At 39.1% G+C, this 25,027-nt stretch overlaps 2 gene segments (V, D, J or C); both read right to left on the bottom strand.

Annotated features, from left to right (window-relative positions):
• Positions 1-25,027, bottom strand: part of LOC131273778 (immunoglobulin kappa variable 3-20-like) — a 1,006,205-nt gene that overhangs the window by 679,234 nt on the left and 301,944 nt on the right.
• On the bottom strand, positions 5,081-5,681 carry LOC101421172 (immunoglobulin kappa variable 3-15-like). The segment is given in 2 exon segments: positions 5,081-5,424; positions 5,608-5,681. Coding segments are annotated over 2 exon segments (393 nt in total).

Raw genomic sequence — 25,027 nt, 5'->3', positions numbered from 1 at the left:
TACATACAGGGCAACACTTACAGCAGTGATGAAAGGCAAAATGTCAGAAAAAAAGCTTTTAAATTTTTAAGTTTTTTGATACCCTAATTTATTTTTCTTTATTTAATTTTTCTAAATTACTATGTATTCCATATCTAACCTTTAAACCCATTACTATATTCCATTTTTCTCTTAATGGAACCTGGCAATATATTAGGCTTCCATTTTCGAAGAAGTTTTGGATTACAGAGAAGTTCAACTATGGTGGGGGAGGAGCACTCATGTCGGGTGTTATTCGTGGGGGGCACATGGTTGGGAGGGAGTTCTCCAGGGCATGTATACAGGGTACATTAAAGGTTTGAATATTTTCATAGTGCTTACAGTTGGAAATGACAGCTGAGAGAGTGCTGAGTTCCTGGCCAGAGTAGCTCTATCACATTCACCAATGGAACAGCAACAATCCCCCAAGTGCAATGTCCAAGACCAACAAAGATGGATGGTCCAACAAATGAGTCCTTGATGCTAATGACTCTGATTATGAGCCTGTGTGCCTGAAATATGAGCTATGCCTAAAGCTGCATGATGCCTAAGAGTTACCTCCTGAGAGCCTCCGTTTTGCTCAAATATGGTCACTCCCTAAGCCAAACTCAGCATGTAGTTGCATTGCCTTCCCATCAGCATGAGACATGACTCCTGGGGATTAGCCTCCCTGGCACTGAGTGATTACTACCAAACACCAACTGATGATGTAACTAGAAAAAGAACTTGATTAAAGGGGTCAACTCAGACTTGTGGAATATCTCAGCTTAGATGTAATATCAGGTGTTAAAAATTGCTTTTTGACTTTGGGTAAAAGGGGGAAATGGAAAGGACAAGTGAGTTTATATGGCTTTGAGTCTCCAAAAAGTGCCAGGAGGTTATCAGAGGGGTCGCCCTTATGCACACCTCAGCAGAGTCCCAGAGACAGATAAAGTGGACACAACCTCAGGTATTGGTTCTTCTGAGGGCCACAGAGACCCACAGGTTCTATGGTCATGGCAGATGGAGTTCAGTGCCATGTCATTTGGCCCTACTTTGAAGTTTGTGTTTCTGTGTGATGGAGGTGGACTCAAGTGTGAGCTTGGTTCACAAACCAGAATATTTTTTAGAACATTATATTATCAAAAATACTGCCAGCTGAGCTGAAGGGGACAATAAGAGGACAAAATAAGAAGACTGTGGAATTACAAAATTCTATAAACTGATAAAACTATGAACTTTCAAAAACCCTTTGAAGAAAAACAAATTGTGAAACCTTACTTTGCCAAATGGCTATCTTAGGTAGTACAGAATGGGATGGCTTGAACACTGGAAATTTATAGGCTCACAGTTTTTAGGTTAGGAGAAGCCAACACTGAGAAAGCAGCAAGGAAATGCCTTCTCCCCAAACTCTACAACATTCCAGTGCTGACTACCAGAGATCCTTGAGGTTCCTTGGCTACTATCCCTCCCTTGCTTTCATAGCAATGTCCTCTCCTTTCTCTTCTGGTTTCTGTTGACTTCTATCTTCTGGCTCCTCCCTGTGCATTCTATATTTTTTAATTAATGTATCATGCTTATAACAGAATCCAATAATCTGGATTAAGGCTCCTTTCAATTAGGTGGGCCACACCTTACCTCAAATAACATATTTGAGGTCCTATCTACAATGTGCTCACACAGACATATTAACAGTGATTGAGAATGCATATATAATTCGATGTACACCAGATAAGAGAGATGCCAGCTCTGTCGGGAGAGTTATAACAAACATGGGCTCAGAGGCCAAAGACTTGGGTACAGAATCCAAAACCCAAGGTACAGAGGGCAGAGATGTGTCATCAAGGACAACCTGTAGGCCACAGAGATGACCCCAGGCAATGAACCTAATAGAATGTCAAGATTTCAAAATTGCTTGGGAGCTGTGCTTCCTTTCTTCCTTTCATCCTCTCCCTTTTGGAATTAGGATGTCTGCAACATTTATACTATGACTGCCCCACCAGAGTATTTTGGAATCAGTAAAATTCTTTTCTACTTGCCTGTCTACGGAGAGAAATGAATTTACCCCAGATTGGATCCTACTGAGATCCAATGCCTCAATGCCTACTGAGGTATTGAGATAGGCCTGTAAAATAAAATCAGGAGACACTGAGCAGAAGGGCCTGCCCCATCAGAGGGTCCAGGAGGTAAGGAGGGAGAGTGACACAAGACCTTTAGAGGAGAGTCTGAACATGTGCTGGTGAGGATTATATGTTATATTTGGAGGAGAATAGCATGGACCAGAGGAAGGGAAGAAGAAGGGGTCAAAATAGGAAAGTTTAAATAAAGGAGGCACAGGGAAGAGGTAGTTGACCCATCAGGATATAAAAACACTCAGAAATGGGCTTTCATTTCATCTTTTGGAGCATGAAAATAACCGTCAGAAGAATCTAGAATTAGTCTACCAGGTGGTAAAAGACATGTAGTGCAGTCAACCCAAGTCAGGTTGATGGCCAGCTAAGGAGCATGTGAAGGAGATCAAAGACGATTGAGCCTAGAACACACAGACCTCAGGGAACCTGCCAGATAACTATACACGAAGAGTAGGCTCAGATGAGTCCGTCAGGCCACCATATGAACAGACTGCACAGCTCACCAAAAACTCACCAGCTAATGCTTTATGATACTGGTTTTGGGCATGGTATCTTACATGAGAGTAGCTAACTGATATATTAACATCTTTTAAATTCTTATTCATTGTTAAGCCACAGTCTCCTCCCCAGACCTATTTTTCATCCGATCACTAAAAAATGGCATAGTGTACATTTTTCATGTGTTTTTTTTCTCATCAACTAAAATGATAGGAGGGATTTTTGCAACTGACAAAGGAACCACTAAATAAATGTGTCTTGAGTGAATGAATGGCATGGATTCAATGATTAAAATACCTCTCATTAATAAGCGTAAAGAGCAGTTATGTGTGTCAGAGAGTTTGCTGTATTATCCTCTGGTTTGATGAGACAGTTGGTGAATCTAAATTTCATCCACCAATATATTTACGAAGAAATTTCAGAAAAAATACTAGAATATCCAGAGTATTTCCACTAGCACACTGAGAAAAATGTGTTAATTAAAGTTTACCTGGGGAAGCAGATATGGCTTTACTGATAGAGCATCCACTTACTGCTTAGGAGGTGCAGGGTTCAAACCCAGGCCCTCCTGGCCCATGGGGTGAGCTGGCCCATGAACAGTGATGATGGGCACAAGGAGTGTCAAGCCACTGAGGAGGTCCCCATGTATGGGAGCCCAATGCATAAGGAGTGCACCCCAAAAGGAGAGCCACCCTATGCAAAAAAAGCACAGCCTCCCCAGGAGTCTCACCACACACACATGGCGAGCTGACACAGCAAGATGATGCAACAAAAAGGTGCCGCTGATAAGAATATAAGTGAACACAGAAGAATACATAGTGAGTGGATGCAGAGAGCAGACAATGGGGGGGGGGGGGGAGAAAGGAGAGAAACAAACAAACAAATAAATAAATAAAGAAAGAAAAGAAAAGAAAAATAAATAAACTTTATTCAAAGTTTTCAGGTTATTACCGACTTAAGAACCATGAATTCCTTCAGTGCCAAAGGTTGGTAAGAGAGAAAGTTAACAATTGGTGATAGAATTCAGGAGGAAAGTTCTCACACATTTCTAGAAGTTTAAAGCTGAAGAATTAGAGAGTTGCCACGAAGGAATGTGAATAGCTGAAAGAGATGGAGAAAAGAAAAAGGGCTTTGCAAAAGGAGGCAGACTTTCAGTTATTCTATGAATATTTGGATATAGGCTGTTCTAGTCAGCCAGACAAAAATGGGCTGGTTTCCACAAGAGGTATTTATTAACTTACAAGCTTACAATTTTGAGACTGAGAAAAATATCTAAATCAAGGCATCATCAGGCAATGCTGTTTTCCCAAAGACCAGCTACCAGTGATGCTAGAATCCTCTGTCACGTGGCAAGACACATGGAGGCATCTGCTTGTTTCTTCTGTAACTTCCAGGTTTCATTGCTTCAGATTCTCGTTGCCATGGCTTTCTCCTTCTTTGTTTAAATCTCATTCTCTTACAAAAGTCTTAAGCAATGGGACTGAGACCCACAGTGATCCAGGCATGAACTTAAGTAACTAACTCAAATGGTTCCACCTACAATAGGTTACACGCACAGAATGGATTCACCTTACAATACTCCTTTACTGAGGCTTCACACCATCAAAAATACTTATATTCTATTTGCATTATTTTTCTTTTTTAAACAGATGGAACATTCAACATTAGGTAATTTTGTAAAGAATAAAATTTATATGTCATTTCAAATATATGGGAAAAAAATGAAGTAAACATAGACCTTAAAACAATATGGAAATCATTTAAATTTTGGCAAATTTTATGGTTCAACCATTTTAAAACAGAAATATAGAAATAGGGTGAAATCGCAGGAATATGAAGCTCACTGGAAAATTTTACATCCAAACTGAAATCAACTTATATCATTGGCTGAGCATCATCTCTTATAATCTAAACATTCTTCAATGAGTATAGTATATTAAGGCACCCACAATTACTATTTGATGGCAATAAAATGAAAAATATTTATCTAAATAAAAAAAGAAGATAGAGTAGCAAACCAAATCATCTTTTGTGACAATAAAAAGAAAGGCTTGGATGGCAAAGGGTCCAGTGAAGGAAATATGTAAGGGAGGAAAATGACCTTCCACAGAGGAGTTTTGCATATGAAAGATCAAGGATTTAATCTTGGGAAGGACCAGAGTTGGTGGATGATGGGGGAGAAAGAAGAAGATGGAAGGGATAAGGAAAGAAGATGATGAATTTTTAAACATTAAGGAGGTACAATGAAGACAGAATCAATCCATCAGGGGGTAAAGTTTAAAAGACCCTAGCCTCAGAGGGTCAATTCACCATGTCACTTGATCTCACCAAGTGAAAAAAAGTTTTCTATGGTACAGTCCCCTAAAGGATGTGGTTTCTCAGACTGATGGAGGGAGCAAACATATTCAAGACTATTTGAAGAGGAAGCAGCTGGTGCTGCAAGACTCACTGCCCTACAGCCCTGGGGAGGAGCTTTGTGTTCGAGGTTGAAGCACTGTGGGAGGATAGCTGCTATGCTGCTGACAGTAATAATCTCCTGAATCTTCAGGCTGGAATCTGCTGATGGTGAGAGTGAAATCTGTCCCATACCCACTGCCACTGAATCGATCAGGGACCCCAGATGGCCGGGTGGATGCAGCATAGATGAGCAGTTTAGGAGCCTGGCCTGGTTTCTGCTGGTACCAGGCTAAGTTGCTGTAAACACTCTGACTGGCCTTGCACTTGAGGGTGACGGTCTCTCCTGCAGATGCAGCCACAGAGCCTGGAGACTGGGTCATCACGATGTCCCCACTGGCAGCTGCAACCAGAAAAGAACATTGATCATACATTCAATCACAAATGTATAAAATATGTATCTAAATGTAGGTTTTCTTATTTATCATATATATTCAGATCTGCTTTAGATGAAATGGTTTGCTCACTCTGCATGTTAAAACAATTCTCCAGCTTTATAAAGATAATACTCTTCTAAACCTCTCACCTGAGGCCCAGAACACCAGCAGGATGAGCAGTTGGGAATGTGACATCATCTTGCTCACCCGAGTGATGTACTCAGTCCCCGTCTCCAGGGAAACTGCATTAATAGAGCTCTGAGCAGACAACCAAGTCCCTGAGGAGCATATGCAAATCAATAGAGTATAAAGTCAAACATACCTGTGCAGTGAGTTGTAAAGACAATAATGGAAGGAGATAAAAATATCATGACCACAGGAAATGTAACTACACGCCTGCAAAAGTCAGTAAATCAACTTAACACCACAACTTTCAACAATGTTCAGCACAATTTGGAAAATGAAATATTTTATCCACAATTGTACTCTTTCAAGTCAACTGCACCCATCGTGAAAACAAAAGGAATTTGTAAGAAAATACAGGCACCTGTAAGTGTAATATCAGAACTTAACTAAATGCTATAAATATGGTGCCAAAGCCTAGGTGGAATATACTCATATCATTGGATAGATTAACATGTTGTGCACATATGATGTATCTATCCCAGTCTATTCTAAATTTTAGCATCCCAAAGGAATCTCACTTAATATATCCAAATCAAGTGCAAGTATTGCCCTTAATACAATATTACCCCCAGAAAGGAGTCATCAAATATTTACAAGACACCCTTAGGACTATCATTATTTTTTTGTCTTTATTTTTTTAATGTTACATTAAAAAAATATGAGGTCCCCACATATCCCCCACCCCCCTCACCCCATTCTTCCCACCATAACAACAACCTCCTCAATCAACATGAGACATTCATTGCATTTGGTGAATACATCTCTGAGCACCGCTACACCTCAGGGTCAATGGTCCACATCATAGCCACTAATGTAGTGAGTAGCAGACCTGAAGTGCAACACCTCCATCTAGTGGTCATAGGTAAAATGGCTTCAGCTCTCTAGGTCTGATAGAGCATTTCTTCATTTATTCCTACCCAAAATTAATGATACTTTTAGAACTATGCAGATAACAATATTATGAACACTTCTAGACATAGGACATTAAATTATGAACAAGTAGAATGATTCTTTTTACTGGGAGCTTAAACAATAAACAAGTAACATTTCTGCAGCCATTACTAACCTGCTTCTTTGAGATTTCCTCCTCTGAGCTAAGCTGTTACTCAGGAAAGGTAGGGCCATGTGAACCTGGTCCATTCCAGGATCAACCCTCTGCATGAACAGTCAGAGGTAAGAGAAAGTCTAGGACACTTTAACAATTGTATGGATAAAAAATTCTTCCACTATCATGACTATAATTTTTCCTGCAGACTTTTCCCAAAGCTTCTAAGAGGTTTTCCTTGATGTGGAATGTCCTAAGGCATGTATTGTTCTAATTCTAATTAATAAATTCATTTCCTGTAGTTTGTCTCTTTATGAGCACTTTACCTTAGGATTGGATCCCCTCCCAGCATTCAAGAATGGTGCTGCACATACCCACATCATCAGGGAAGGTGTTCCTTCTCATCTACAATCCACCCTGTTCTTCGTCCACCACGTATTCGTGTTTACAAATGTGTTTTTCTTCTCCTCTTTAATGAAGTTGCATTTAATATGCATTCTTAAATTCACTTATTTTGCTCATACTTCTACTACTTCATAGGTTTCCTGCATCAGGGCAATATAATTTCCTTCCCATTCTTACACACATTCAAAAATTTAAAGTCATCATGGATGACAGGATGCTAAAAGAGTATGTGGGGTTGTGCGGTGGCGATCCTGCACCCCGTGGTCCCCGCATGCGTGGTCCCCAGGTCCGTGTCCCCTGAGCCCCCATGGCCCGTGTTCCACGGACCTACATGACCTGGGTCTGCAGAGTCCCGGACTTCCCTTTCCCAAGTCCAGCGCTCCCGGAGGTCCGGGATTACCTTAACCCTCCGGTTTTAGTCTGACTCTGTGGGTGAGAGAGAATCGGTGGGGTGTGCAGAAGGGGGGCCTGGCTAGTGTAGGTTTGATTTTCTGGTGCTCCCCCTCCGCTTTTATCTTGTCTTTTTTTCTTTTCTTGCACTTGGAGCATACTGGTTGACTTGGGGAGAGTCTGGAAAGAGAGGAGCGGCAAATCTGCTGAGAAAGCCCAATTTAACTAAATACCCTGGGATAGGAAACTTGGCCTGGGGGAAGGTGGAGTCAGAAAATCAACAAGCCCTCTCATAGCACACCTAGAGGAGAGGGACTATAGGAGCTGCTTCCAAGCCTCCAATAGCATACTTGGGGTTCCCGGTGAGGTGTGGGTGCTCTCTCTCTGGAAATTAAGAGTCATTGTTTTCTGTGTGGAGCTGATTCAACAAGGGCCCACTTGAATCTCCTACCAGACCTCTCAGGCAGCTTTCCTGCTGCTTGGGAGAGAGGGAAATGAGGAAGGGAGAAAAGGGGGAACGTCGGATCCCTAAGGGTTTTATTGAACTACAAATAGGATTCCTTGCTTGAAACTTTCCCTAGTATTTGGTTGGTTTTTCCTTCCTCTTTATCCCCCCAAGACCCTTTTATCTTTTTTCTTTCTTTTTTTCTTTTTACTGCTTACTCTCCAATTCACTTTTGTCCCTTCTTTTCTCTTTCTTTCTTCCTCTGCTTTTTTATTCTTCTTACATTATGTGCTGCAGGAAGAGTTTCACATTTCCTGTATTTCCTCATCCTCCATTTACTCTTTTCTGTGTGTATTGATTTTGGCCACCAACACTATTCCCTTTCCACTATATCTTTTTATCCTCTATCATTGATTATTTCTCTTATTTTACACCTCTCTATGTTAGCCCCTCTATTTTTTTGACTTTTTATTACTAATACCTTTATTCTACTTTCTGCTTAATATTCACTTTATATTGTTGTCCTCTTTTATCTTTCCCTCTCTACTGAACACACAGGCCTTTTAATTCACACTGTATTCCTCCCCATATTCAGATTTTTATCTACTCTACTTTTCTTACTGTTATAACTCCACATACCTTACATGAGTCTAATATCCATTATCCTATATCTCACATGGTTCCTCTGTTAATATTTACTATCAATACTACTATATTCATTTTCTTTTCTTACTCCTTTTGCTTTCTCTGACCCTAATATTTTCCTTCAAGTGAACTTAGCCAACAACAAAGAAATAGAATAAGAAGACTTAACATGCATGCAAAAACAACTAATTAATCTCCAAATGAGACAAAGACACTAAGCAACTGACTAAACCCATCAAGATAAAATGATGACCAGAAAGCAAAAAAAACTACAAACCAAAACAATAATCAGGAAAACATTCCCCAATCCAATGACAAATTAAAACCAGTAAGAGAAGCAGAACATCAAACAAGTAATTAAAGATCTCAAAACATATATTAGGGATCAATTTGATGAGGTCAAGGAAGAGATTAAGAATACGAAGAAAACAATTGGAGAGAATACAGAAGAAATTGCAATCATACACAAAAATATAACGGATATGATGGTGATGAACAGCACAATTCAAGAAATCAAAAATATACTCTCAGCAAATAACAGCAGACTCGAATAGGCAGAGTAGAGATTAAGTGATGTGGAGACAGTACATCTGAAATCAAACAGATAGTAGAACTGGTTGATAAAAAGATAGAAAAAATCCAGCAGGGACATAGGGACCTGAATGACAATGCAAAACATGCAAACATATGTATTATAGGCATCACAGAAGAAGAAGAGAAGGGAAAGGGGACAGAAGGGATGTTGGAGGAAATAATGGCTGAGAACTTCCCAACTCTACTGAGAGAGATGGGTGTACATGTCCAGGAAGCACAACACACCCCAAACACCATAAATCCCAACAGATCTACCCCAAGACATATACTTGTCAAGTTGTCCAATGCTCAAGACAAAGAGAAAATACTAAATGCTGCAAGAGAAAAGAGAACCCTCACATACAAAAGAGGCTCCATAAGATTAAGTGCAGATTTCTCATCTGAAACCATGGAGGCAAGAAGACAGTGGTATGACATAGTCAAGGTACTACAAGAAAAATATTTCCAACTGAAAATACTCTATTCAGCAAGTTAGCATTCAAAAATGATGGAGAGTTCAAAGTATTTGCAGGTAAACAGAAACTAAGAGAATATGCCAACAAGACTCCTGCCCTTCAAGAAATACTAAAGGGAGTTCTGCAGGAAAAAAGAAAAAAAACAAGAGAGACAGAGTTGGAGGAGAGTGTAAGAGCAACTAAAAAGACAAAAACAGAAAAAGAACATGAAACAGCATATGACAAACACAAATCCAAAGAAAATATCGCCAATATAAGTAATTCCTTGAAAGTAATTACACTGAATGTCAAAGGATAAACTCACCTGTCAAGAGACTCGGACTGGAAGATTGAAAAAGGAAATATGGCCCATCTATATGCTTTCTGCAAGAAACACATCTTAGACCCAGATATTCAAGGAGGTTGAAAGTGAATGGCTGGAAAACAATCTTACAAACAAACAATAACAAAAAAGGGCAGGAGTAGCTGTATTAATATCAGGCAAAATAGACTTTAAATGGAAAACAATTGTGAGAGACAAAGATGGACACTACAAATTTGTGAAAGGGATAACCTTTCAAAAAGAAAGAACAATCATAAACATTTATGCTCATAACAAGGGTGCCTCCAAATACGTGAGGCAAACACTGGAAAAACTAAGTGAAGGAATAGATACCTCTACAATTATAGTGGGGGAATTTAATAAACCACTATCAACTTTGGACAGAACACCTCAAAAGAGAATCAATAAAGAAACAGAGACTTTGAGCAATATATTAGAGGAGCTGGACCTAATAGGCATATACAGAACATTACAACCAAATACAGCAGGATATACATTCTTCTCAAGTGCATGCAGATCATTCTCCAAGATAAACCACATGCTAAGCCACAGAAAATGTCTCAGTGAATTCAGAAAGATTGATATCATACAAAATAATTTCCCTAACCACAGTGGAATGAAACTGGAAATCTTCAAGAGCCAAAGACCCAGATTTCACACCAAGATTTGGAAGTTAAACAACACACTCTTAAAAAAAAAACAGTGGGTCAAGGAGGAAATCTCAAAAGAAATTAATAACTACCTTGAAACTAATGAAGATGATAACACAACATATCCAAACTTATGGGATGCAGCAAAAGCAGAACTGAGAGGGAAATTTACAGCCATAAATTCATACATCAAAAAAGAAGAAAGAGCTAAAGTTGAAAACCTAAATACACACTTGGAAGAATTAGTAAAAAACAATAATAAACTAACCCTAAAGGAAGAAGAAAGAAAGAAATAATAAAGATCAGAGCACAACTAAATGAAATGAAAAATAAGGAAACACTTGAAAACAAAAAAAAAAAAACAAGAGCTGGTTCTTTGAGAAGATCAAAAAATTGACAAACCATTAGCTAGACTAACAAAGAAAAAAATAGAGAAGATACAAATACACAAAATAAGAAATGAGAAAGGAGATATCACCACTGATCGCATAGAAATAAAGACTATCATAAGAGGATACTCTGAAAAACTATATTCCAACAAAAGCAACAATTTAGAGAAAATGGAGAAATTCCTAGAAACACATTAGCAGCCTACATTGACAAAAGAAGAAGTTGATGATCTCAATAAACCAATCACAGGCAAAGAGATAGAATCAGTCATTAAAAACCTCCCAACTAAAAAGAGCCCTGGGCCAGACTGCTTCACAGGTGAAGTCTACAAAACATTCCAGAAAGAACTAACACCAATCTTGCTTAAACTCTTCCAAAAAAATTGAAAACACAGAAGGAACATTGCCTAACTCATTCCATGATGCCAATATTACTCTAGTACCAAAGCCAAAGACACCACAAGACAGGAAAATTACAGACCAATTTCTCTAGTGAATCTTGACATGAAAATCCTCAACAAAATACTTGTTAATCATATTCAACAACACATTAAACAAATTATGACCAAGTTGGGTTCATTCCTGGTATGCAAGGATGGTTCAACATAAGAAAATCCATTAATGTAATATATCACATAAACAGAATAAAGGGAAAAAAAAAACATGATCATATCTACAGATGCAGGAAAAGCATTTGACAAAATATAGCACACTCTCTTGATAAAAACAGGGCAAAAGATTGGAATAGAAGGAAACTTTCTGAGCATGATAAAGAGTATATATGAAAAACCCACAGTAACATCATCTACAATGGTGAAATCTTAAAACATTCCCCCTAAGATCAGGAACAAGACAAGGATGCCCACTATCACCCCTGCTATTTAACATAGACTTAGAGGTACTTGCTCCAGCACTGAGGCAAGAATCAGACATATAAGGCATCAAAAATGGAAAGGAAGAAGTCAAAATTTCACTATTTCCAGATGACATGATCCTATACATAGAAAACCCTGAGAAGTCTACAACAAAGCTTCTAGAACTTATGAATGAGTTCAGTAAAGTCACAGGTTACAAGATAAATGCACAAAAATCAGTAGCATTTCAGTACACCAATAATGAGCAATCTGAGGAGGAAATCAGGAATCAAATACTATTCACAATAGTAAATTAAAAATCAAATACCTAGGAATAAATTTAATTAATGAGGTAAAAGACTTATACACAGAAAACTATACAACGCTGTTCAAGGAAATCAAAGACCTAAATAAACGGAAGAATATTCCCTGTTCATGGACAGGAAGAAAAAATATTATTAAGATGTCCATCCTACCAAAACTGATCTACAGATTCAATGCAAACCCAAGAAAAATCAACACAGCATTCTTTAAGGAACTAGAAAAACTAACTATGAAATTTATTTGGAAAGGAAAGAGGCCCTGAATAGCCAAAGACATAATGAAAAAGAAAAATGAAATTGGAGGAATCACACTACCTGACTTCAAAACATACTACAAAGCTACAGTAGTAAAAACAGCATGGTATTGGCACAAGGATAGACACATTGACCAATGGAACTGAATTGAGAGTTCTGATATAGATCCTTATATATACAGCCATATGGTATTTTATAAGGCCACCAAACCCTCTCGACTGGGAGAGAATGGCTTGTTCAACAAATGGTGCCTGGAAAACTGGATATCCATGTGGAAAATGAAAGAGGATTACCAACTTAGACCTTATGCAAAGTGAACTCAAGATGGATCAAAGACCTAAACATAAAACCCAAGACCATAAAGACCTTGGAAAGCAAAATAGAGAAGCATCTACAGGAACTTGTAATAGGAAATGGTTTCATGAACTTCACACCCAAAGCACAAGTAGCAAAAGAACAAATAGATAAATGGGACTTCCTCAAAATTAAAGCCTTCTGCACTTCAAAAGAGTTTGTCAGGAAAGTGAAAAGAGAGCCTGCACAATTGGGAGAAAATATTTGGTGACCATATATCTGATAGGAGACTTATATCTTGCATATATAAATAATTCCTATATCTTGAAAATAAAAACACAAACAGCCCATTTAAAAAGTGGGAAAAAATGGGAAGCAGACTTGGCCCAGTGGTTAGGGCATCTGTCTACCACATGGGAGGTCTGTGGTTCAAACCCCGGGCCTTCTTGACCCGTGTGGAGCTGGCCCATGCACAGCGCTGATGCGCAAAAGAGTGCCGTGCCATGCTGGGGTGTCCCCTGCATAGGGGAGCCCCACGCACAAGGAGTGCACCCCATAAGGAGAGCTGCCCAGCGTGAAAGAAAGTGGAGCCTGACCAGGAATGGTGCTGCAGACACAGAGAGCTGACATAAGAAGATGACACCACAAAAAGAAACACAGATTCCCATGCCACTGACAACAAAAGAAGCAGACAAAGAACATGTAGCCAATAAACACGGAGAACAGACAACTGGGGAATGGGGGAGGAGGAGAGAAATAAATCAATAAATCTTTTAAAAAAATAAAAAAAATAAAAAAATAAAAAGTGGGAAAAAGATTTGAACAGACACTTCTCCAAAGATGATATACAAATGACTAAAAAATACATGAAAAAAATGCTCAAAATCCCTAGCTATTAGGGAAATGCAAATCAAAACAAAAAGATGCCATCTTACTCCCATAAGACTGGCAGCTATCAAAAAATCAGAAGACCACAATTGTTTGAGAGGATGTGGAGGAATGGGAACACTCATCCCCTGCTAGTGGGAATGCAGAAGGATCCAACCATTCTGGAGGGCAGTTTGGCAGTTTCTCAAAAAACTAACTATACATTTGCCATATGACCCAGCAATTCCACAGCTCAGTATATACCCAGAAGATCTGAAAACAAGGACACAAAAAGATAAACACACATCAGTGTTCATAGCTGCACTATTCACTCTTGCCAAAAGTTGGAATCAATCCAAATGCCCATCAACAGATGAATGGATAAATAAAATGTGCTATATACATCCAATGGAATACTACTCAGCTTTAAGAATGAGTACACTACAAACACACGTAATAACATGAATGAATCTTGAGAACTTTATGTTGAGTGAAGCAACCCAGGCATTGAAGGACAAATACTGCATGACCTCTCTGATATGAAATAAGTAAACCAAGCTGCCTCAGAGAGCTAGAGACTGCATGATAAACTTTAAGGTAGTTGGAGGGTAGAGGAAGATTGTGAGCTGACAGCTACTTGGGTGAAATCTATGATAAGCTGGAGGTAAGTATTTGTACAGGGAAGGAATAATATGGGGGCATAGGGATAAATTTGGGTGGGGCTGTGTGGGCTGTAGGGCTGGTAGGGATAGGAGAATTGGTCAGATTGCCCAAGAAATTGAGGAGTGGGTGAGGGGAACATATGATCATGGTAGATTGTCAGGTATGTGGTTGAAATTGGGGTGCAGAGAAAACTCTTTAGAGAATGTAATATGGAAGGTTGCCTGTTTGGGATGCTTAAGTGGGGGGCATCTGACACAGGGCAAGCTTCTGGGGAGTGTGTGAGTGCTCATTTTGTCATACTGGAGATCATTGGGTGGAGACCCATACAACAAGAGTAAAGGTATACCCATATCCTGGGGAGCACTGATGTGCTCAAACAGAGGGAATTGTATCTCTTGAGAGAATCGGCAGTTCCCAATAAGTTAGGGCAGTCACGTATGTGAAACCCTCAACATATTTGCAAGTATCTCTGAATATGGTCCCTCAAGTAATGAAGATTGATTTTTATAGTGGGCCCTGAGGGGAGGGGGAAAGAGGTGTTGAATACATGGAATCAGGGCAACTGTGGGGCAATAGAAGTGTTCCACAAGATCATTCCATGATGGATATAGGTCATGTTAAATTACACCAAAAATGCATAAAAGTCTATAGGCTAAAATGTAAAGCATTCTGTAAAACATAAGACAACTAAAATTTTAGAAAATTGTATAGTCTAAAATATAAACCATGATGTAAACCCAAATGTAATCATGTTTGAAAGCTATCATTTCAATATCTGTATGTTAGCCGCAGCAAATATAATATGAACATGTAAAGATCACTGTTGGGGAAGGGATAAAGGGTTTAATGTTGGATATGTGGGAGTACCATATATTGCATATGTGAATTACTGTGACCTAAAACTTATGTCAAGAGAAACTTAATAATCAGGGGGGAAAAAAAGAAAGAAAGGAGCTGACACTGAGGAAGAAATGGAAGAAATTGCCTTGCCACTGTACATTCAGGGCAACACCTGTAGCAGTGATGACAAGCAAAATGTCAAAAACAAAGATTTTTCATTTTTTCATTTCTTTGATACCCCAATTTATTGTTTCTTTATTTAATTTTTCTAAATTTCTATGTATTCTCTATCTAAACTTGAAACCCATCACTATATTCGATTTTTCTATTAATGGAAACTGGCAATATATTGGGCTTCCATTTTTGAAGAAGTTTTGGATTATAGAGAGGTTCAACCATGGAGAGGGAGGAACACTTGTATGGGGTATCATTATTGAGGGGCACACGGTTGGGAGGGAGTTCTCCAGGGCATGTGTACTGGGTACATAGAAAGGTTTGGATATTTTCATAGTGGTTTCAGTTGGAAACTACATATAAGAGAGTGCTGAAATCCTGACCAGGGGAGTTCGATCACATTCTCCGATGGAACAACAACAATCCCCTAAGCGCAATGGCAAAGACCAATAAAGATGAATGGTCCAACTATGAGCCCTTGATACTGATGGTTCCGATTATGAGCCTGTGTGCCTGAAATATAAACTAGGCCTATAGCTGCATGGTGTCCCAGAGTTACCACATGAGAGCCTCCATGTTGCTCAAATGTGGCCACTCTCTAAGCCAAACTCAGCATGTAGATGGATTGCCTTCCCCCCCAGCATGGGACATGACACCCAGGATGAACCTCCCTGGCACCAAGGGATCACTACCAAGTACCAGCTGATGATGCAACTAGAAAAGGACCTTGAATTAAAGGTTCAACATGGACCAGCAGAATATCCCTGTCTACATATAATAACAGGAGTTAAAAATGCTGTTTGACCTAAAATAAGGGGGAAATGGAAAGGACAAATGAGTTTATATGGCTATGAGCCTCTAAAAAAGAGTCTGGAGGTTGTCAGAAGGATTGCCCTTATGCACAACTGAGCGAGTCTCAGAGACAGATAAAGTAGATACAACCCCAGGTATTGGTCCTTTGAAGGCTAAAGAGACCCACAGGTACTATGGTCATGGCAGATGGGGTTCACTGCCATGCCAGTTGGCCCTTCTTTAGAGCTGGTGTTTCTGCATGATGGAGCTGGACTCAGATGGGATCTCTTTTCACAAGCCTTTCATGCTACTTTACTGGAATTGTAGTTGGTGCTGGGGCTTAAGATGTATCTAGGGGATTTGAATCTCTGGACTGACAATATGATAGCCAGGCCCTGAGCCTCAACGGACTTCAGCTCCTACACTCTGATTTACTGGACTTACTCCACTCAGCTACCATGGAGTTGAAGAATGTCAACCACCACACCATGGAGCCTAGAGTGCCTACAACTGAAAGCAGGAGGATTGCATCCAATATCCATGTGGAATCTAAACCGCCTCTTGACATAGATGTGGAATGGACACAGCCAAGCCAAGGTCCACAGGAAGGAGGAATACAGTAAGGATCAGAGTGGACTTAATGATATCCTATTCTTGAACTATTGTGGTGAATAATTGAGAAAATGTGGCATTGATGTGGAAAAAGTGGCCATGGTGGCTGCTGGGTGCGGGGAAGGGGAGGAAGAGAAGAGATGTGGAGGCATTCTAGGGACTTGGAGTTGTCCTGGGTGTTGCTCCAGGGACAATTGCTGGATGTTGTATGTCCTCCCATGGCCCACTGGATGGAACGTGGGAAAGTGTGGGCTATGGTGTGGAACACGGGACATGGGGTGCAGCGATGCCCAGAGATGTACTCACCAGATGCAATGGATGTGACAAGATGATGGGGGAGAGTGTTATTGGGGGGGGGGGGAGTGTTGGGGTGGGGGCAGTGGGGGCGAATGGGGATCTCATATATTTTTTTAATGTAATATCTTTTAAAAAATGAATAAATTGAGTAGAATTTGAAAAAAAAAACCTAACAAAATGCAAATATCACTGACACTGCACATTTGCAGTACATTGTGGTGTACTGGGTGTCCAAGAATAAGAGGTGACTTAAAGCCAGAGTCCAAGGATCCCCAAAGGAGTGGTCTGTGCAGGTACCAATCACTATTTTTTTCCAGATACTGAACCATTAGAGCATCATATTATTTAGAAACATAAGGTTATTAACACTTGAAAAAATATACCTTTTAAAATTTGGTTGTCTCTGGAGAACAGATGGGGAAGAATTGGGTGGGAAACTGTTTCTATTTAATTTTTTTAACATATGCATGTAATTATTTCATCTTAAATTAAAATAAAATCTACCAAAAAAAAAAAAAAAAAGAAAAGAAAAACACTGGGGAAGGAGGGAATCTGAAAAGAAATTAATAACTATCTAGAAACTAATGAAAATGATAACACAACATATTCAAACTTAGGGGATGCAGCAAAAGTAGTACTGAGAGTGAAGTTTATAGCCATAAATTCATACATCAAAAAATAAGAAAGAGCTAAAATTGAAGAACTAACTACACATTTGGAGGAATTAGTAAAAAAAAACAACAACAAACTAACCCCAAAGGAGGTAGAAAGAAAGAAATAATAAAGATCAGAGCAGAATTAATGAAATAGAAAATAAGAAAGCACTTGAAAACATAAACAAAACCAAGAGCTGATACTTTGAGAAGATCAATAAAATTGACAAACCGTTAGCTAGACTAACAAAGAAAAAAAGAGAGAAGACGCAAATACACAAATTAAGAAATGAAAAAGGAGATATTATCACTGGCCCCATAGGAATAAAGGCAACCAAAAGAGGATATTTTGAAAAATTATATGCCAACAAGAAGGACAAATTCTTAGAAACACATAAGCACCCTACATTGACAAAGGAAGAAATTTAGAATCTCAACAAACCAGTCCCAAGTAAAGAGATAGAATCAGTCATTAAAGACCTCCCAAATAAGAAGGACCCTGGGCTAGATGGCTTCACAGGTGACTTCTGCCAAACTTTCTGGAAAGAACTAACACAAATTTTGCTTAAACTCTTCTAAAAAATCAAAACAGAAGGAACATTGGCTAACTCACTCTACTATGCCAAGATTACTCTAGTACCAAAGCCGAATGAAAACAACACAAGAAAGGAAAATTACAGACCGATCTCTCTAATGAATCTAGAAGTGAAAATCCTCAAAAAAATACTTGCTAATTGTATTCAACAGCACATTGGAGCGGAGGGGGCAAGATGGTGGCTGAGTGAGCTTGCCTGGTAATGTCTCTGCAGGGGGCGGCTGGGCAGCGTTGAAGGCTCTTTGGGACCGTGCTGTTTCGGGGATTTTTGCTGGTTGGAAGGTGTCTGGACATCAATTTGGTGGGAAGGTAACAGAGAGGATACGTCTATAATATATAAATGGAGGTCCCAGCTAGGCACGGGAAATTCCCTCCTTGGGTGGGCAGAGCCGCAGTATCGGGCGCTCCTGCAGCTCCGGGAGCCACCGCGGCCAGGGTTTTTTTTTTTTTTTTCCTTTTTCTGGAGGCTTTGCGGTGCTGAGGAATTCACGGATACTGGGCCGGCTGGTGAGGGGTTGATGGGACAAGACTCCTTTGCAGATCGATTTGGGGAGACAGACGGTGTTTTGTTGTGAAGCGGGGGACGTTTTGGTCGCCGGACAGGGGGAGTAGTGCTTCCGCCTGGAGCCCCATCCCCACAGGTCTGGCTGCCGATCTGCAATGGAATTGGATTTTTGGCAATAAGGGGACACAATTGGGAGACTGTTGTAGGGTGCAGTGAGGGAGGGGGACACGTCTGGAAGCCGAATGGGGAATATTTTGTGAAGTTTGGGATTTCGGGTCTTGGAGTCTGTTTTCGGCGTTTCCAGCTGAAGCCAACCCCACCCGGCGGGGCTTGGGATCTGGGTCATTGAACTGGCTGTGGTGTAGAGGCGCCCTCAAGTGGCCATTTTGTGGGAGCACAGGGAGGGAGCTATCCAAAGGCTGAAACCCTGAGGAGTAGGTGAATTGCAGGGATCAGACATTCAATATAGAGTTTGTGGACCGGGCTTCCCCCACGGGGCTGGCACCCAGCTACGGGGATCCCTGAGGGCTGTGTTGCACTGCGGGGCTCCTAAGCTTCCTGTGGACCAGATTTGAGGTTGCCAGGTCTGGGTCCCCTGGACTCTGGCGGTCCACACCCCAGATTCACACCTCTTGAGTCTTCAGTGTCTCAGACTTTCCACCCCTGAATCCATCACGCCCTGGGGTCTACCTGGGGTCCTTGAGTGCCCTGGACCTTAACGTTTGTGTTTTATCTTTATTGGTTCATATTGTTTTGTTTTTATTTTCACTTTATCTTATTTTTTACTCTTTTTGATGCCCTGATTGCTAATATTGCATTATCCCCTAGTCTTTTCTCCTAGCGTGTCCCCCAAAGTCCTTTTTTTTATACAGTTATTTAGGGGTTTTTTGGTTGTTGTTTTAGATAGTGTTGCAATTGTGACACGTGTATACCTGTATCTCTCTTCCCCCTATCTGTTCCCCACCGTTTGCCCATCCTCTTTTTCTTTCTTCCTTTCTTCTTGTCTTTCTTTTTTTCTTTATTATAATTAGTTTTTTTTTTCGGTTTTCTCTTTCCCTCTTGTCCCTCATTTTCCACTTATTTTATTTTAATTCAAGTATACAATAGGTGCTACAGGGAACACCTCACATTTGCTGGGTTTTCCCATCCTCCACTGCCTCATTTCTGTGTGAACTGATTTAGGCTACCTACACTATCCCCCTTCCCCTGCATCTTGATATCCACTATCATCTACTGTCTCTCCTATATTCCACCCCCCACCTCCCGTTCTTTGATCCACAAAGTGTCTAACTCTTAATTTCTAATACCTTTGTTCTGTTTTCTGTCTGGTATCCACTCTTGAAACTATTACCTTTCTTTTCTTTTTCCCTTTCTCATGAAAACAATAGCTTTGTAGTTCATACCATATTCCTCCCATATTCAGTCATCTACCTCATAAAAGGTACTCTACCTACAGCTATAACTCTATACAATCTACATGAATCTAACCTCCATCCTCCCAGATCTCATATTCTTGCTTTGTTAACATACATCACCAATACTATTCTACACTTTTTCCTTGCTTACACAATTGCCTTTCCCTGGCACTAATACTTTCCTTTAAAGTGAACTTAATCAGCAACAAGAAATTAGAATAAGAAGAACAAAGTGACAAAAAGAAGATATAACACTTACACAAAAATAACAGCTAATTAATCTCCAAGACTAGACAAAAAAGCTAAGGAACTGATTAAACCCGTCAAGATAAAAGGATGACCAGAAAGCAACAAAAATTGACAAACTAAATCAGTAATCAGGAAAACATGGCTGAATCCAATCAACAAACTAAAAATCAGGAAGGGGAGCAGAACTTCGCACAAGCAATGAAAGATCTCACAACATTTATCACCAACAAATTTGATGAAGTAATGAAAGAGGTTAACAACATGAAGACAACACTGGGAGGGGAAATTGCAGACATATGCAAAAACATAACAGACATGATGGGAATGAACACCACAGTTCAAGAAATCAAAAATACACTTACAGCAAATATCAACAGACTAGAAGAGGCAGAGCAGAGAATTAGTGATGTGGAAGACAGTACATCAGAAATCAAACAGATAGTAGAAGGGGACGATAAAAAGATAGAAAAAATCCAGCTAGGATTTAGGGACCTGAATGACAATGCAAAACGCTCAAATATACGTATTATAGGTATTCCAGAAGGAGAAGAGAAGGGAAAGGGGTCAGAAGGAGTGTTGCAGGAAATAATGGCTGAAAACTTCCCAAATCTACTGAAAGAGACAGACGTTCATATCCAAGAAGCACAGCGCACTCCACTGGTCATAAACCCCAACAGGCCCACCCCAAGACATATACCCATCAAATTATCCAATGCTCAACACAAAGAGAAAATCCTAAAAGCCGCAAGAGAAAAGAAAACCATCACATACAAGGGAAGCTCAATAAGATTAAGTGCTGATTTCTCATCTGAAACCATGGAGGCAAGGAGGCAGTGGTATGATATAGTCAAGGTACTAAAGGAAAAAAATTTCCAACCAAAAATACTATATCCAGCTAAACTAACATTCAAACGTGATGGAGAGTTCAAAATATTTGCAGATAAACAGAAACTGAAAGAATATACCAACAAGAAACCTCCACTTCAAGAAGTTCTAAAGGGAGTTCTGCAGGAAAAAAGGAAAAAACAGGACAGGCAGAGTTGGAGGAGAGTATAAGAGCAACAAAAAAAGACAAACTACACGGGGAAAAAAATACAAACAAAATATGACAAACACAAATCCAATCAAAATATGGCTAACACAAATAATTCCTTGAAAGTAATAACACAGAATGTCAACGGATTAAACTCACCTATCAAAAGATTCAGACTGGGACATTGGATAAGGAAATATGACCCATCTGTATGCTGTCTACAAGAGACACATCTTAGACCCAGAGACGCATGGAGATTGAAAGTGAATGGCTGGAAAACAATCATACAAGCAAACAATAACCAAAAAAAGGCAGGAGTAGCTATATTAATATCAGACAAAATAGACTTTAAATGTGAAACAATTGTGAGAGACAGAGAAGGATACTACATTTTAGTGAAAGGGAAAATTTGTCAAGAAGATCGAACAATCATAAATATTTATGCTCCTAACAAGGGTGCCTCTAAGTACGTGAGACAAACGCTGGAAAAACTAAGTGAAACAATAGATGCATCTACAATCATAGTGGGGGATTTTAATAGACCACTATCTACCTTGGACAGAACATCTCAAAAGAGAATCACTAAAGAAAGAAAACGTTTGAACAGTATAATAGAGGAGCTGGAGCTAATAGACATATATAGATCATTACACCCAAACACAGCAGGATATACATTCTTCTCAAGCGCACATGGATCATTCTCCAAGATAGACCATATGCTAGGCCACAAAGAAAGGCTGAATGAATTCAGAAAGATTGAAATCATACAAAACAATATCTCTGACCACAGTGGAGTCAAGCTGGAAATTTGCAAGGGACAGAGGCCCAGGTTTCACACCATGATTTGGAAATTAAACAGCACACTCTTAGAAAAACAGTGGGTCAAAGAGGAAATCTCAAAAGAAATCAATGACTACCTTGCAACAAATGATAATGATAACACAACATACCAAAATTTATGGGATACAGCAAAAGCAGTACTGAGAGGGAAATTTATAGCCATAAATTCATATATCAAAAAAGAAGAAAGAGCAAAAATTGAAGAATTAACTGCACATTTGAAGGAATTAGAAAAACAACAACAAAGTGACCCAACAGGAAGAAGAAGGAAGGAAATTACAAAGATAAGAGCAGAACTAAATGAAATAGAAAATAAGAAAGCACTTGAAAAGATAAACAAGACCAAGAGCTGGTTTTTTGAGAAGATCAACAAAATTGACAAACCTTTAGCGAGACTAACAAAGAAAAAAAGAGAGAAGATGCAAATACACAAAATAAGAAATGAGAAAGGCGATATCACCACTGACCCCACAGAAATAAAGACTATCATAAGAGGATACTTTGAAAAACTATTTTCCAACAAAAATGACAATTTAGAGGAAATGGACAAATTCCTAGAAACACATAAGCAACCCATATTGACGAAAGAGGAAATTGATGATCTTAACAAACCAATCACAAGCAGAGAGATAGAATCAGTCATTAAAAATCTCCCAACTAAGAAAGCCCAGGGCCAGATGGCTTCACAGGTGAATTCTACAAAACATTCCAGAAAGAACTAACACCAATCCTGCTGAAACTATTCCAAAACATCGAAACAGATGGAACATTGCCGAACTCCTTCTATGACGCCAACATTACCCTAGTACCAAAGCCAAACAAAGACACCACAAAAAAGGAAAATTACAGACCAATTTCTCTAATGAATCTAGATGCAAAAATACTCAACAAAATACTTGCTAATCGTATTCAACAACACATTAAACGAATTATACACCACGACGAAGTGGGATTTATTCCAGGTATGCAAGGATGGTTCAACATAAGAAAATCAATCAATGTAATACACCATATAAACAGATTGAAGGAAAAAAATCACATGATTATATCTATAGATGCAGAAAAAGCATTTGACAAAATACAGCACCCTTTCTTGATAAAAACACTCCAAAAGATTGGAATACAAGGAAATTTTTTCAACATGATAAAGAGTATATATGAAAAACCTACAGCCAACATTGTTTATAATGGAGAAATCCTAAAATCCTTCCCTCTAAACTCAGGAACAAGACAAGGATGCCCATTGTCTCCACTCCTGTTTAACATTGTCTTAGAAGTACTTGCTCGAGCACTGAGGCAAGAACCAGATATAAAACGCATTCAAATTGGAAAGGAAGAAGTAAAAATTTCATTATTTGCAGATGACATGATCCTATACATAGAAAACCCTGAGAGATCTACAACAAAGCTTCTAGAACTCATAAATGAGTTTAGTAAAGTTGCAGGTTATAAGATCAATGCGCAAAAATCAGTAGCATTTCTGTACACCAATAATGAGCAAGATCAGGAGGAAATCAAGAAACAAATACCATTCACAATAGAAAATAAAAAAATCAAATACTTAGGAATAAATTTAACTAAAGAAGTAAAAAACGTATACACCGAGAACTATACAAGACTGTTCAAGGAAATTAAAGAAGACCTAAATAAATGGAAGAATATTCCTTGTTCATGGATAGGAAGACTGAATATTGTCAAGATGTCTATCCTACCAAAACTGATCTACACATTCAATGCAATCCCAATAAAAATCAACACAGCCTTTTTTAAGGAACTAGAAAAACTATGAAATTTATTTGGAAAAGAAAGAGACCCCGAATAGCCAAAGACATACTGAAAAAGAAAAACAAAATTGGAGGAATCACACTACCTGACTTCAAAACATACTACAAAGCTACACTAGTGAAAACAGCATGGTATTGGCATAAGGAGAGACACACAGACCAATGGAATTGAATTGAAAGCTCTGATATAGAACCTCACATATATAGCCATATAATATTTGATAAAGCCACCAAACCCTCTCAACTGGGAGAGAGTGGCCTATTCAACAAATGGTGTCTGGAGAACTGGATAGCCATATGTAGAAGAATGAAAGAGTATTACCATCTCACACCTTATACAGAGATCAACTCAAGATGGATCAAAGACCTAAATATAAGAGCCAAGACCATAAAAACCTTGGAAAGCAGTGTAGGGAAACATCTACAGGACCTAGTAATAGGAAATGGCTTCATGAATATCACACCAAAAGCATGAGCAGCAAAAGAACTAATAGATAAATGGGACTTCCTCAAAATTAAAGCCTTCTGCACCTCAAAGGAGTTTGTTAAGAAAGTAAAAAGGGAGCCCACATAGTGGGAAAAAATATTTGGCAATCATATATCTGATAAGAAACTTATAACTTGCATATATAAAGAACTCCTATATCTTGAAAATAAAAAGATAAACAACCCATTTAAAAAATGGGAAAAAGATTTAAACAGATACTTCTCCAAAGAAGAAATACAAATGGCTAAAAAGCACATGAAAAAATGCTCCAAATCTCTAGCTATCAGGGAAATGCAAATCAAAACAACAATGAGATACCATCTTACTCCCATAAGATTGGCAACTATGAAAAAAACAGAAGAATACAAATGCTGGAGAGGATGTGAAGAAAGGGGAACACTCATCCACTGCTGGTGGGAATGCAGAAGGATCCAACCATTCTGGAGGACAGTTTGGTGGTTTCTTAAAACGCTAACCATAGATTTGCCATATGATCCAGCAATACCACTGC

This window comes from Dasypus novemcinctus, chromosome 17 (genome assembly GCF_030445035.2).
Source record: "Dasypus novemcinctus isolate mDasNov1 chromosome 17, mDasNov1.1.hap2, whole genome shotgun sequence".
NCBI classification, from domain to species: Eukaryota; Metazoa; Chordata; class Mammalia; order Cingulata; family Dasypodidae; genus Dasypus; species Dasypus novemcinctus.
This window is presented reverse-complemented; position numbering and strand designations above follow the sequence as displayed.